Source organism: Carassius gibelio, chromosome B2 (assembly GCF_023724105.1).
Source record: "Carassius gibelio isolate Cgi1373 ecotype wild population from Czech Republic chromosome B2, carGib1.2-hapl.c, whole genome shotgun sequence".
In the NCBI taxonomy this organism is placed as follows: domain Eukaryota; kingdom Metazoa; phylum Chordata; class Actinopteri; order Cypriniformes; family Cyprinidae; genus Carassius; species Carassius gibelio.
The window spans coordinates 14,015,798-14,029,041 of NC_068397.1; the positions used below are offsets into that span (position 1 = coordinate 14,015,798).

The 13,244-nt window shown below is 37.6% G+C and overlaps 1 protein-coding gene across 1 annotated transcript in view; it reads right to left on the reverse strand.

Moving 5' to 3' along the window:
- dpydb (dihydropyrimidine dehydrogenase b) overlaps positions 1 to 13,244 on the reverse strand; it is a 93,801-nt gene that overhangs the window by 41,703 nt on the left and 38,854 nt on the right. Inside the window, 2 exon segments of the mRNA XM_052549324.1 lie at positions 669 to 737; positions 4,463 to 4,627. Coding sequence (XP_052405284.1) covers positions 669 to 737; positions 4,463 to 4,627 — 234 coding nt within the window.

The window sequence follows — 13,244 nt, forward strand, 5'->3', positions numbered from 1 at the left end:
ATATTATGGTCAATTTTGCACAGCCTGGATTATAATTTACTTTTACAGTGTAAAAAGAGTGGCAATTACATTCTTCAACATTTTTCCTTTTGTGTTCCACTGAAGCTAGGAACGTCAATTTATGAAGTGGGTTATTGATGAAGGATGTTTATATTTGGCTAAATTATTAAGCCTCTGTTTGGCACACTTAGTCTGTCAGGGTCATAGTGGTTATGATTTGTTCTGGCTCTGGCAAACATATATTTTATAAAGTTTTACAACTTCTCATTCACAGTTTGTTAGCACAGTTGGCTTCTGTCACCCAAAAGGCTGAAATCCAATGATACAGTATCTAATGCAAATTTAATGTAAAAGCCTCTTTCCACAGAACCAATGAGGCTTTTCACTATGAATATGGATGTGACTGTGTTGAGAATGTGTGTGATAAACAAATGCATCTTTTTGTGTTATGCCTAGGAAAAACCTTCACATTAACAGACTTTCAAACGTGCATGAAATGGATATCTTGAAGAACAAGATCTTCAGAACATTAACTAATTTCACGGATTCATGTTTCGTTTACTTTTCATGCTTCCATTAAGCCTGATTAATCTCTGAAGTTGGGAGAGGTGTAAGGAGCAAACAGAGCAAACCTGCCAAACACAAATACACAAGGAATGGCAGCTTACCTCAGCCATCTTTGCCATCTCAGTCCAGTCAGCTTGGTTGTGGCCGCACATAATACTGGCAATGATAATCTAGACAAAGAAGAAAAGAGTCTGAGGAATAGAAAAAAACAAAAAACCCAAGGGGGAATGAAAATGAGTGATGAAGTGCGATTTCACCTGATGCGCTTGCACTAAATCCGCCAATTTTTCCAATTCACATTTATTTAATTTTTTTACATCCCAGCAAAAGCTATTACACTGCCTTAAACTGTGCTGCTTTATAAATCTCTGCATTTGTAGACGCCCAGTGGCATGCACGTATTATTAAAACAATAAAAACATCATGCTGACCGCATTATTCAGCTCCTATGTGGCAAGCCAGGATTTAGCTGTATTACTCTCACTGTATGCGGAGACACTGTAATCGCACCATAAAGCGGAGAGATATATGCCACGTGTCTCCTCCTCCTTGCCGGGCGCTTTTAAGGGAAACAAATCGGCACGGAGGGCACTGGGAGAAACGCTTGGCGGCCAAAGCATGTGTTGAAGTTTATGAGTCAATCCATCCTGGATCTCGCTTAGACCTGGGGGACCTGTAGCGCCTCTAACCCCACCCCCTCTCATCTGCTCACCCCTGGGAGCTCCGCCCAACCACATATACTGAAAGTGGTGTCAGTGTTTTATTGGTGTCAGGAGAATAAATGAGGACTTGGTGTCTGTATATACATACAATATCTATAATATAAGAGCAAGTCAGCTCTTTTTGCTGATCAAACATGAAGCATGGGTTTTACCTTTGAAAACCTTTACAAACACATATGTTCTTTCTTTATCATAAGGTCAGATTCCACAAATGGTTAGAATATAGAAATTATATAAGTAGCAATAATGTACATTTTGGCCGAGGCATGGCTAGAAAAGTGGTGTTGCTGTTTACATCACGGATCTCTGTCATTACATGTCTATCTGTAACATACGGTGTCATAAAGTCAGTTCTTTTTGCTATCCTGCATTTAGAAACTCGAGTTTGAGATTAAGTCTGTGAATGTGCATGTATTATATTGCTTTTTTAATCAGACAGGAAAAAAGGGAGTGAGCGAGACAGGCTGCATCTCTAAGAAGCAGGAATCACCCGGTTATCACTTTAATAATGCTATGCTGAGGTAACCGAGCCCATCCGCCAACACTGGCAACGCTAGCCCTCTAGGGACCCCCATTGCTGTGGAAACTGTCAATCATGCGGTGATATGAGGAAATAAAAAAAAAGAAAAGGGGGCGGGATCGCAGCTTCATGCACCACGTTAATTCTTCAGTCTCAGACGTGTTCCTAACCTCTCGTGAGCCTTGCAGAGAGTGTGTCTGTAGGGCTGAAATGTGTGAGCCGGTATAATTTGATATTATTGTGCTGGTTTTGTTATTCATTACGCTTCTCTGAGTATTCATTTCATCCAGCAGCGTGTGCCCATCACCCCTGACCACGAACCAGTCACACGCTGTGATGAGCTCCGACGAACACACACTTCAACGCTCCCTAGAGTGTGGCCCGCGCGGTTCACGACATGATGACGAAGGAGCATTGGGGGAAAAATGGAAATTGTAAATAGTAAATGGAGATAATGGGCATGTTGAATAGCTGAAACCTACGCAAAGATCGATGAGCATTATCAATGAGAGTCTTACTGAACTCTTCAGTGTATAGATTATGTTTATCTCACTGGATGTATGACAGATGTTCAGTTACAAAACAAAAAAGTTTGCTGCCTGCAGAGGAGAGATTTTAAGGGAGCACAGCTAAATGTTGGAATTTTAATTATGATTCCTCCTGAGATGCCTCTTTTTTTTTTTTTTTGGGCCAAACTAATACATTCTCTTTTGAGAAAGCAATTCTGGGATACACTGCAGAGAGAAGTGAAAACACAAATCCAAGATGATGGACGTGGGGAAGTGAGAGAAGTGTTGACCATAAATAAGCATTTCATTCACAAAGTAGTTCAGTGTAAATAAAAACTGATTAATTTAGTCACACCGTAAAAAGAATGATTCATGTGGCTATTTCTAAATTAACTGGTTTGACAAGTCACACATATTTAATATGACCAAAATCAAATTCACTGGCTTACCCCCACCTTACTATCCCCCACCTTAAAGGGATAGTTCACCCAGAAATACAAATTATATCATTAATTACACATCCGCATGTCATCACAAACCCGTAAGACCTTTGTTCATCTTCGAAACACAAATGAAGATATTTTTTTGGAGAAATCTGAGAGCTTTATGACCTACAACATAGACAACACTGTAGCAGCTCCATAACATAACGGTTTAAATACCGATGACTATTTTAACGATGTAATTACTACCTTTCTGGGCCTTGAACGTGTCAGTTACATTATGCAGGGTCAGAAATCTCTCAGTTTTAATAAAAAAAAATAATCTTAATTTGTGTTCCAAAGAGGCAAAGGTCTTACGTGTTTGGAGCGGCATGAGGCTGAGTAATAAATAACAGAATTGTAATTTTATTTGGTTGAACTAACCCTTTAAGGGTTATTTGTGAGTGCAACTGTATGTATTGTAATGTTTACCAGAGTAAACATGTTGTTAGCTTAGCAGCATGCTAACGTCGAATAGCGCTTTCATGTCTTGTCAATTATCGATGACAACCTGGGACATTCTACGTTATGCAAATGCATTATTTTGATGTTAGTTAAACAACTAGTTCTAGTGACATAAACTGTATTGTATGTCGTTAACTATTTTCAGCTTAATCTTGCACTAACATTACCAAAATCAAGGTACAGAATGTTTCGGTTTAGCAAACAGAAATATTATGCAATAACTACCTAAATGCATTTTGCAGCTGAAGCTGCCACCATTTTGATTATTATTGCACGACTGTAATGTTACCCACCTATTGAATTCTTCTGAAATAAGTCAGTCACATAGGTTACTTTAAATAGTTCATTCAGTACTGAAAAGCATGTAATAAAAATTATTTTGCCCAAAATATTTGTGATATGTATTGTTGTTGTTGTTGTTGTTTTTGTTTACTTTACTCCAATGTAATCTCAACAACATGTAAACTTCAAACTCTTAACTTAAAAAAAGCCCAATTTCTGTGGCATGCAGTTACTACCTAAATAGAGTATTACGACATTCAATTAAAGTTAAGATGTAGCCTTAGAATATAACTGGCATTGAGGTAAATGCCAGTCTGAAAAAAAATAAATAAAATCAAATAAAAAATAAACCCCGAGACACATTTGTGTGAAGGAGGGATTCAAGGGGTTCGTGTGAAAAGTGACGTTGTGCTTTATAATTACACCCTGTAATTCAAAATTAATCTCACCCTTGATTGAAGCAGGCAGACAACAAAAGTTGAGGAAGTTATTTTGTGCTCAAACGGGCTGTCTCATTGCAAATGATTAGAGAGAAAAGTGATGGCTGATTGTGATGAAAAGAACACTACAAAAAGCTATTGTCATCTGCCTGCAGAACGACGGAGGAGGGAGGAGAAGAGAAAAGAGGCCTTGGAAAATCTTCTATTAGTGAGATTCTATTACACAATTACTCGTGATGCAGTTAACATGCACAGAGCAAAAGCGACTCAAATTACTGAGGGACAGAAAACGAGGGAAAAAGATGGCACCTCTATTATGGAGAATTATGGCTGTTGATAAAACACTGACAGGCTCCCCAGCCGCAAAAAGTGAGAAACAAAGTAATAAATCACATTATGAGAAAACTTCTATGGGAATAAGAGTAAAAGAGGGAAAGATAGAGATGAGATAAAGACAAGCTAAAAATGAACTCACATTTTTGGGGAAGTCGGCTTTGAGTTCGGCCATGCTCTTGCACCAGTAGGCGGCTGTTATTTCACTAATGAGCTTGATGTTGAGGAACGAGCCCGAAAATGGACCGAAAATGTGACCTGAGGTAGTCCCACGAACAATTCACAGTGACACATTGGTCACCAAATCCTGCAGCAGAGAGAAAATTTATCACTGTTCGCTAAACTGCAATTAGCGCTGAGAGAAAGCACACAAACTGCATTGGCTAGGCTGAACTTGAAGCCTGAATGCATTTTTCCTTTGGAACCTTTACACACACATCTGTACTTTCATCATCAAAAATTCCACAAATGCTTGCTATATATTCATGATATAACCATCAATCAAGCACATTTCACCCTTTTTTCACAATTAAGAGAAAACTATGATAAATTAATTGATAAGAGCATGGCCCATTAGTAAGAGCAATTAGGATTAATTTGCATTTGTTAATTAGGAGCCACACAATTTTAAACAATTAAGATAACCAGAGCTGACACATGCAACATTTTATATTGGGGGCACCAGAGGCAAGATAACACATGACCAAACAAAACTTAATTTTTCTTTACATTAGGGTCAGATGGGATAAACAAACATTTCAATGCCCGGCACCCTCAAATATGATTATAATAAAAGTACTAAAATAATATTTATTTACCTTTATTTTTATGTACTATAGTGTAGAATCTTTAAAGGTTGCTTTTCAAGGCACTTTACAAAAACAGAGAAAAATATAAAGGCAGCTATATAATGTCATGTATAAAGACCCACCATGTTAGAACTATTAAACATGATATTATAATGACATTCTTTAAATTAAATAATTGACTTTCATTTCGTACTAGGTAATTATTTAAAAAAATCTTCTACCTCAAAAAAACTTTAATTTATTTTTCTACTAAAGATGTAAATACAATTAAGAATTTCATTATTACTAATAGCAGAATGAAAGGGCGTTAATGTGACATTTGCTAAATGTTTTAAAAATGATTCTGTTAATCATATTTAATTAGTATCTCAAGTTAACTTTGGCAGCTCTAGAAAATACATAGTGCCATTTATTTTTCTCTGTAAATATTCAGTGGACCCCTTTGATTGATTGTAAATTAATTTTTTCACAACGATTTATACAAATATATTTTTCTGCCTTGGAAAAAAAAATATCTGTAGACGCACATGAGCTTCTGAAAATAACTACAGAACAATCTGTTTCCATACACAACTGCAAGTATCTTTTTAAAACATAGGAAAAGAAAAACATCTGTATTACAATGAAACACATGTGACTTGTAGTGAAACTGGAGCATCTTTCGATCACAAACACCTACGTGAAACGCCTCCAAACGTGAGAGCGTTAAACCTACCAGTGATTTTGTTGCCTGTGTTTTGTAGCTTCCGTTTCAACACAACATCTGCCTTCAAAGCTAATACCCCGAGTGTTTCCACAGGAATAATATACATTGCTCAAGTTAGAAACTAATTGTATCTGCGTTGCTGATAAAGGAGACGTGTGGACAAACTGTCTGGAGGTGTTTGAGATGTATAAGGTAATAAAAGAGTAGAAAACACTGCTATTACCAAGTACATATACTCACATTACCCACATCTCCACCTACATTTACATTTTCAGCGTGAGTACCCTCTTTAAGGTAATGCGTGTGAAGGATATCCAGTGATAAGTAAATAATCTCTGGTTCTCTGAGCCCATTAGCATGCGTTAACCTGTCAAACATTAGCCTGGGTTGAATTCACACACTTCTTTAGTCAGAGATGAGGTCAGTGGTTAGCTGTGGCCGTGTGTGTGGTGTTCAACAAACTGTGGGGGTTATCAGACCAGCACAGCCCAGTAATCCCCCCCTTTAAGCCAGCACCTCTCCCAAAAGGAACACACATGATAAGAGAGTGATCAAATGTCATGCCATGCGCCACACTCGAGCGTCCGAGGAAGCCCTCTGATAGGCCAGCCTGGAGGCATATGCAGGGTAATTACAGACGCTGCGGTTACGCCGTCCCGACGAGCTGCCAACCCCCGCTTCCTCTTTCTCATTCTTCTCAGAGAAAATCTCAGGTTAAATATTAGTCTGCCTGCCACTTAAACAGTCCAGCTATTTTTTAAGCTGACACAGGAAAGCATTCGGCCGCAATTATCTCTGCGGCTATAGCCATCATTATGTTGACACTCCTGTGAGGGAGGGTGCAGGGTACGTTCCCACTGCTATTATTTCTGCAGTGTCCTTGCGTTTGAGCTCAGGTCTGCCGCGGATCAAGGGGCGAGTGACCGTGACTGGAGACTGCAAAACAATTAGACCTTACACAACTGCTGGCTTCTGGTTTATGTAAGCAAATTCTTGGAAATACAAGTTGGAGACTGCAGTTGTTGTCTGCAGATTAGATGTATAGCTAAAACAACCTGATTTACTGCAGGATGTGACGTGGTAAACAGCTAAATGGCCTTGACCATACGTCATTACTGCTTTTCCATCTGTTTGTACAGCTTATGTTTTCAGACCTTAATGGCAACAAATGGGCAGAATAAAGCTTTGAATTTAATGTTTGTCTGTGTTATTAACTTTTCTGTGGTTATTCGGGGGAGGTTTTTATAAATCGATCCATTTATGTGGCATGGACGTTCCAGAAAGTCTAAAAACATGACCCTTACTTTCAAGTCTATTCTTTTATTTATTGAAAAAGTCTATATGTGTAGTATACTAGGCCTTAAATCACCATCTTTCAAAACTCCCAGCAGTCATGGCCACTTTACTAATTGACATATTCCCATTTTACAGAGCGGTTCCTCTTTGCTTTTCACTGAGTTCAGCAGTCTGGGCTTTCGGTTCTGTAAAGTCAAGGGAATTTGAGTTTGTTTAGTGAGGGTAAATGTCCCTGTGTAACTCCACATCAACAAATACTGAATAGTTTGAGCTTTCTGAAGAGCTTTTTCAATAGCTGAAAAGCTCACAGGGTCACACTCATACTGATATTTACTGACTTTATAATCAGACACTCAACTCAGGTGCAGTCATATGTTATATTGTGCATATGAGTTTCTTACAACAACCTTTACATTGTGTTTGATTGATTGATGTACTACCAGAAAATCAGACACAAATATGAATTGCTTTGTGAAAGTAGTACAGTATTTGAACATCACAGATGGTGTGTCACAAATTGCTAATGAAAAGATAAAATAAGTACACATTTCAGAGCAGATTTCAATGCTATAACTGAGTGTCATTAACGCAGGAAGTCATTGAACAGCACTAAGGACACAATGATGAGAACGTACAACAGCAAGGAACGTTCTCAGTCATTAAAAGCTTCTAAGAAAAAACATGAATGGCGCTTGAATGAGATATCTTCCAAGGCCTGAATAAAAGCAACATTTAGCAGAGAAAAACAGTGTAAAGATGTTTTGTATACAATTATTAAAGTAGCTCTTGACTTCATTAAGGACATCGAAATATTTGTGCTATTACCCATATAAGAGGAATACTTCACCGAAAAGTTTAATACTTCTTTTACTCAACCCTAACTGTCTTTCACATTTGAAGTTATTTAGCTGAATGTCCAAGTTGCTTTGTTCCATATATAAACAGTAAGGGATTTTTTACATTAATTATTTAATATTAATTTTAATATTATTAAAATTACTATGCATTATTATAGTTTTTCACTCAAATTATTTGCCAATTGTCATAAAATGTTTAATTAATCAATAATAATAAAACTGGCAAGCTAATTGTCAGCCTCATTGTTTAGCCCTTAATGGAGACTACAGCTATCAAGGAAAATTCTTACCTTACTCATCATATAAAACTATTATTCAAAACGTTTGTGTTACATGGGAGAAAGATACTCACAAGTTTGAAATGACATTAGTGTTAAGACAGAACTTTCACTTTTTTCCTTTAAGCAATAAAGTAAAAAAAAAAAAACCTTTTTGCTTCAAATTGTGTGTGTGTGTGTGTGTGTATATATATACACCCAATTAAACGTGAATTTAAAACGTTCTTTTTATGTATTTTTTTAAAAAAAAGTTTATTTTCATTTGTTAATAACTCAGGGCTTCCAGCGCTTTAGAGAAAATTTAACTCTCTTAACTCCGAGGCCTTATAAAGGTGAGTGAACGTGATTTACATCTCATATAAATATCTTTGCAACAAAGTAAGGAATGAAAAGTTAGGCATAAAACTCCCACTCTTTACATAGACTGATTAAAAAGTCACTACAAAGCCTTCGTTTTCTGTCATGAAACTCAAACTTCCCACACGACACCTGCATTTAACAAACATAAAATTAACTGCTACATGCTAACCTCCCCACGCAGGTTTCATTCGTGCACCAAACTGTTTCTTGCATGCACCTCTGCCATCTCAGTGTGAATCTTTTACTTTCCATGCTATATATTCTTTAATGAGGGCCTTGGCACTGACACACACATTCTGCACTGCTGAATGCTCTTCCAGCATCTGATACACATGTTATTGGCTGAAGGATTGGCTATCATACAGCATGCCTGGGGCGATAGGGAATTAATAAGCACACTCAAGGACACTTACAGCGGTATGTAGACAAGGATGGTGCTTACTGATATACATGTACTGCATTAACAAATAAAAAAAAAGCCCTCTAGATACCTTATCCCTTTTTTATTATAGTATGTAAAATGGGGGAAAGAGAACAAAAAATGAAACAAGCTCAGTTTGAACTTGCATGTGGCGCCTCTAAATGGAGTTGTTTGGTTGATCTTTAAGTTGCTAATTTAATATACACTAGCAGTCAAAACGTTGGAATCTTTTTTTTTATGTTTTTGAAAGAAGTCTCTTATATGCTCACCAAAGCTCTATTTTTATGAAAAATAATTTTGATGTATAAAACAGCTATAAAACAGCAATGTTGTGAGATGTTATTACATTACTGTTTTCTGTTTAAATATATAATTTGAAAATACTGTGATTTATTGCTGTGAGGGTAAAGCTTGAAGGTCAAGCTGAAGATGGAGCACCCGTTAATCCAGTTTTCAGTGTCACATGATACATCAGAAATCATTCTAATATGCTGATTTGCTTATCAGTTATTATTGGTGCACAACTGCTCAATTATCAGTAATGGTGTCATGCTGCTGAATATTTTTTTGTGAAATTTCAATATTTTTTCAGGATTCTCTGATGAATTGAAGGTGCAAAAGCTTCAACTTAATGCACCCTTATTGAAAAAAAGGACAAATATATATATATATATATATATATATATTTAAATCTTACTTAAACCACACTTTTGAATGGTAGTGTATCATGGCCTAGCAAAAGCAACAACATGTGTCTAGTTCCCAGGTACTGCATGAAATGAAATATAAAAACCTTTAAATTTGAAACATTTACAACATCCAGTTATGAAAATACCACTTAGTTAAATGTAGAACGTCCCCAAGATTTATAATCCTACACAAAGAAACCCTTATAGCTCAGTGGCAGCAACTTACAATCCCTTGAATACAGTGTATGCTAATAAAAGTACAGAGTAACAAAACATGGCAAGACATCTGAATAATTCATTGCAATCATTCATATTCATGCAAACATCTACGAATGTAAAGCCATCTAAATTCACCTCTGGGAACAGATTTCTAGCTCTCTCTAGAGTTGTGTACTCAAGGTGCCTGAAACAGTGCGGGAAAGTTCCGCCCACACCGTGTCTCCCTGCAGAGATACGTGCACATAACAAATTGGCATTAATTGTGGGACGGCAGCCGTCTGTCCCCAGCCACCATTGATTTCCTGCCTGCTCCGGCTGGCCCACATGGGCGTAAGGGACTGTGTAGGCTGCCTGTTTTTTTTTTAAGGCCCTTAGCAGAGAGGAAGTGGTAGAGAGAGCACAGATGTCTTACCTAACAGTGCAACAATACCTGGTCCTCTGGTTGGGGTTAGAACCTGTCAAGAACGTTTTCTACGGATTGACAATACAGACATACTGTACTCTCTTCAGGCTCTGACTATACTACAAACTAAATCAAAACAGGTTTGTATGTTCTAGGAAAACCCCTTGAAACTAATTCTAGAGTTAGTTTAAATTCTAAATTAGGTTATTTCAATTTGGTTGCAGCAGTGCCATAAAGAAATGTTTTTATTGACTCTGGTGTGAAAAAACAACAACAACAACAACAACAACATGACAAACCTGCTCCAAGCACAAAGCTGAAACATGTTCTAAGCCTACAGCTGAACCTTACTAAACACCTTTGAGATAAATTGTAACAGTGTCCCCCCATCTTGCAATGTCAGTACCTGACCTCAATGATGGCCATATGTGAAACAAGTGTATGTCATAATGGCTGTTTTCACACAGCAACAGACCATAGTTGTTAGTCCTGGTTGGAGTGCTAATATGGTTTTGCTCACACAATGTTTGGCTATGAAAGAAACTAATAACAGCATATAACCAAACTGAAAGCCTTTAAATATTGCCTGAATTCTGAGATTAAAGAGCCATGCCCCATGATTTTATCACCCTCAAGCAATACTATGAGTATATGACGTTATTCTTTCAGACAAATACAATCTGAGTTATATTAAAAAACAAAAAGTCCAAAAAATTTAACCAATCCATTATAAAAGAAGTCCACATAGCACCAGTGGGGGTTAATAAAGGCCTTCTGAAGCAACATGATGCGCTTTGTGTAAGAAACATATCCATATTTACAACTTAATGAATTATAATCTCTAGCACGTATGCACATTTACGAGAGAGGGGTGTCCAGCAGATGATTTAAGCAAACACATTGATGAACACAGAAGTGACAAACGTGGATGAGCAGGAGACAGGAGTCATGCTACATGACCCTCATGAGTTGTTGGTTGTTCTTAGCTTTCAGTCACTAATGTTATGATTGTCAAATACTCTCAGGTTATGAAAATGCCAGAAAATAGACATATTGTGTGGTTGCCCTGCTGTAAGAATAAAAAGCTTTAGCTTTAGTGTTCCATAATTCGGGAGAAATTATGGAAACCATAAACTATTATTGTGTGAATTTTGATTAGTCATTCTTGATTTTATCAGTCACAACCTTTGTTATTATTAGTTGTGACATTTGATGCTCTGCATTTAACCCCTCCAAGTGCACACACACAGCAGTGAGTAGGGAACACACACCCAGAGCAATGGGCAGCTATTGTTCCAGCACCTGGGGTGCAATCAGGGGTTCAGTGCCTTACTCAAGGGCACTTCAGCCATGGGTATTGAGGATGGAAGAGAGCACTGCTCATTCACTCCCCTAACCTACAAATCCTGTCAGCACTGAGACTTGAACCTACAACCTTTAGCTTACAACTCTGAGTATCTAACCATAAGGCCACAGCCTCCCCACAGGTTACAGTCTTATTTCACAACTACAACGGAAATAGAAGTGCAGGTTTACTTTGGGAATTCACTCATACAGACGGTATTCAAAGTTTTTAGGTTTCAGTAAATAAAGTTCTCAATTCCAAATACTGTCTGTGAGCACAGCATTTAAGAGTAAAACCTGTTAACAAATACAGTTGTCAATCCCAAACACTGTGGGAATTTGAGAGTAAAATATGCTAATAAATTTGACTGTCAATCTCAAATACTGTGGAGATAAAACTGTTAAGAAATTAAATACGGTTGTCAATTCAGAACACTGTGTGAATGCAGCTCTTGAGAGTGAAACCTGCTAGTAAATATTTTAAATCCCACAATCTATACTGTAAATGCTGTAAATGCAGCATTTGAGAGAGAACCCTGTTGGTATGTACATTTTTCAATCCCAAATACAGACTGTGAATGCAGCTTTTGAGAGTCAAACCTGTCAGTAAATGTTTTTTTAATCCCAAATACCGACTGTGAATGCAGCATTTCAGAGTAAAACCTGTTTAAAAATACAATACTCAATTCAAAAACAGTTTTTGAGAGTAAAGCCTGTTAGAAAATATGGCTGTCAATCCCACACACTGACTGTGTGAATGCAACTTTTGTCCATCAATGAATGAATGCCTTTTTTTTTTTTTTTGAGTCACGCATGTTGTTAAATGCGGTTGTCAGTCTCAAATACTGCTTGTGTGAATATACTGTAGCCACTGAATTACATGTTTTATGAAACCTTACGTGTCAATATCTGCCAAGTAGATTAGATCAATGAGTCAAATAGCTTTGAGAGTGGACTAGAAAGAACACAATGTGCTCACACCCACCATTATAAACACTAACTTAATTGGACAAAGCACTGTGCAATTAGAGGCTAATTAGGAGATGTGTATCTCATATGCTCCTCCATCGCTGTTTTATACTGCAGATATTAAGTCTCGTAGCCTGAAGTGGTGTGTTTTAAAGCTTAGGTGTGATAAGCTCCTGTCTGAGCTATGACAATGATTGAATGTGTTTTAAACAGCAGGGGATGGGCTTATTTCTCATGCAGGAAGCGAGCGAGTTCTGTCTCTGCACTGCACTCCGATCTATAACCAACCAGCTAAATCAGTAGAGGGGAAAGTGGATATAGCTGTGGAGCTTTGTCAGGAGCGGCCCAGACAATGTTATGATGAATGTGTCAGCGAGAGGGAGATGTATTTTTCCGCACATGAAAATCTGGCTTACCTCCTTTCTTGCTAACTTTAAAATTCATCATGACTCTGCAGGGGCATAATGAACTCCATCAAAAATCAGCCGGCATTAACATCATCTCCAACCAGCTGATCCGTCGGCTCAGGATACCACTCGTGTGAGCTCAAGAACACGAGTAATAGGCAATCAA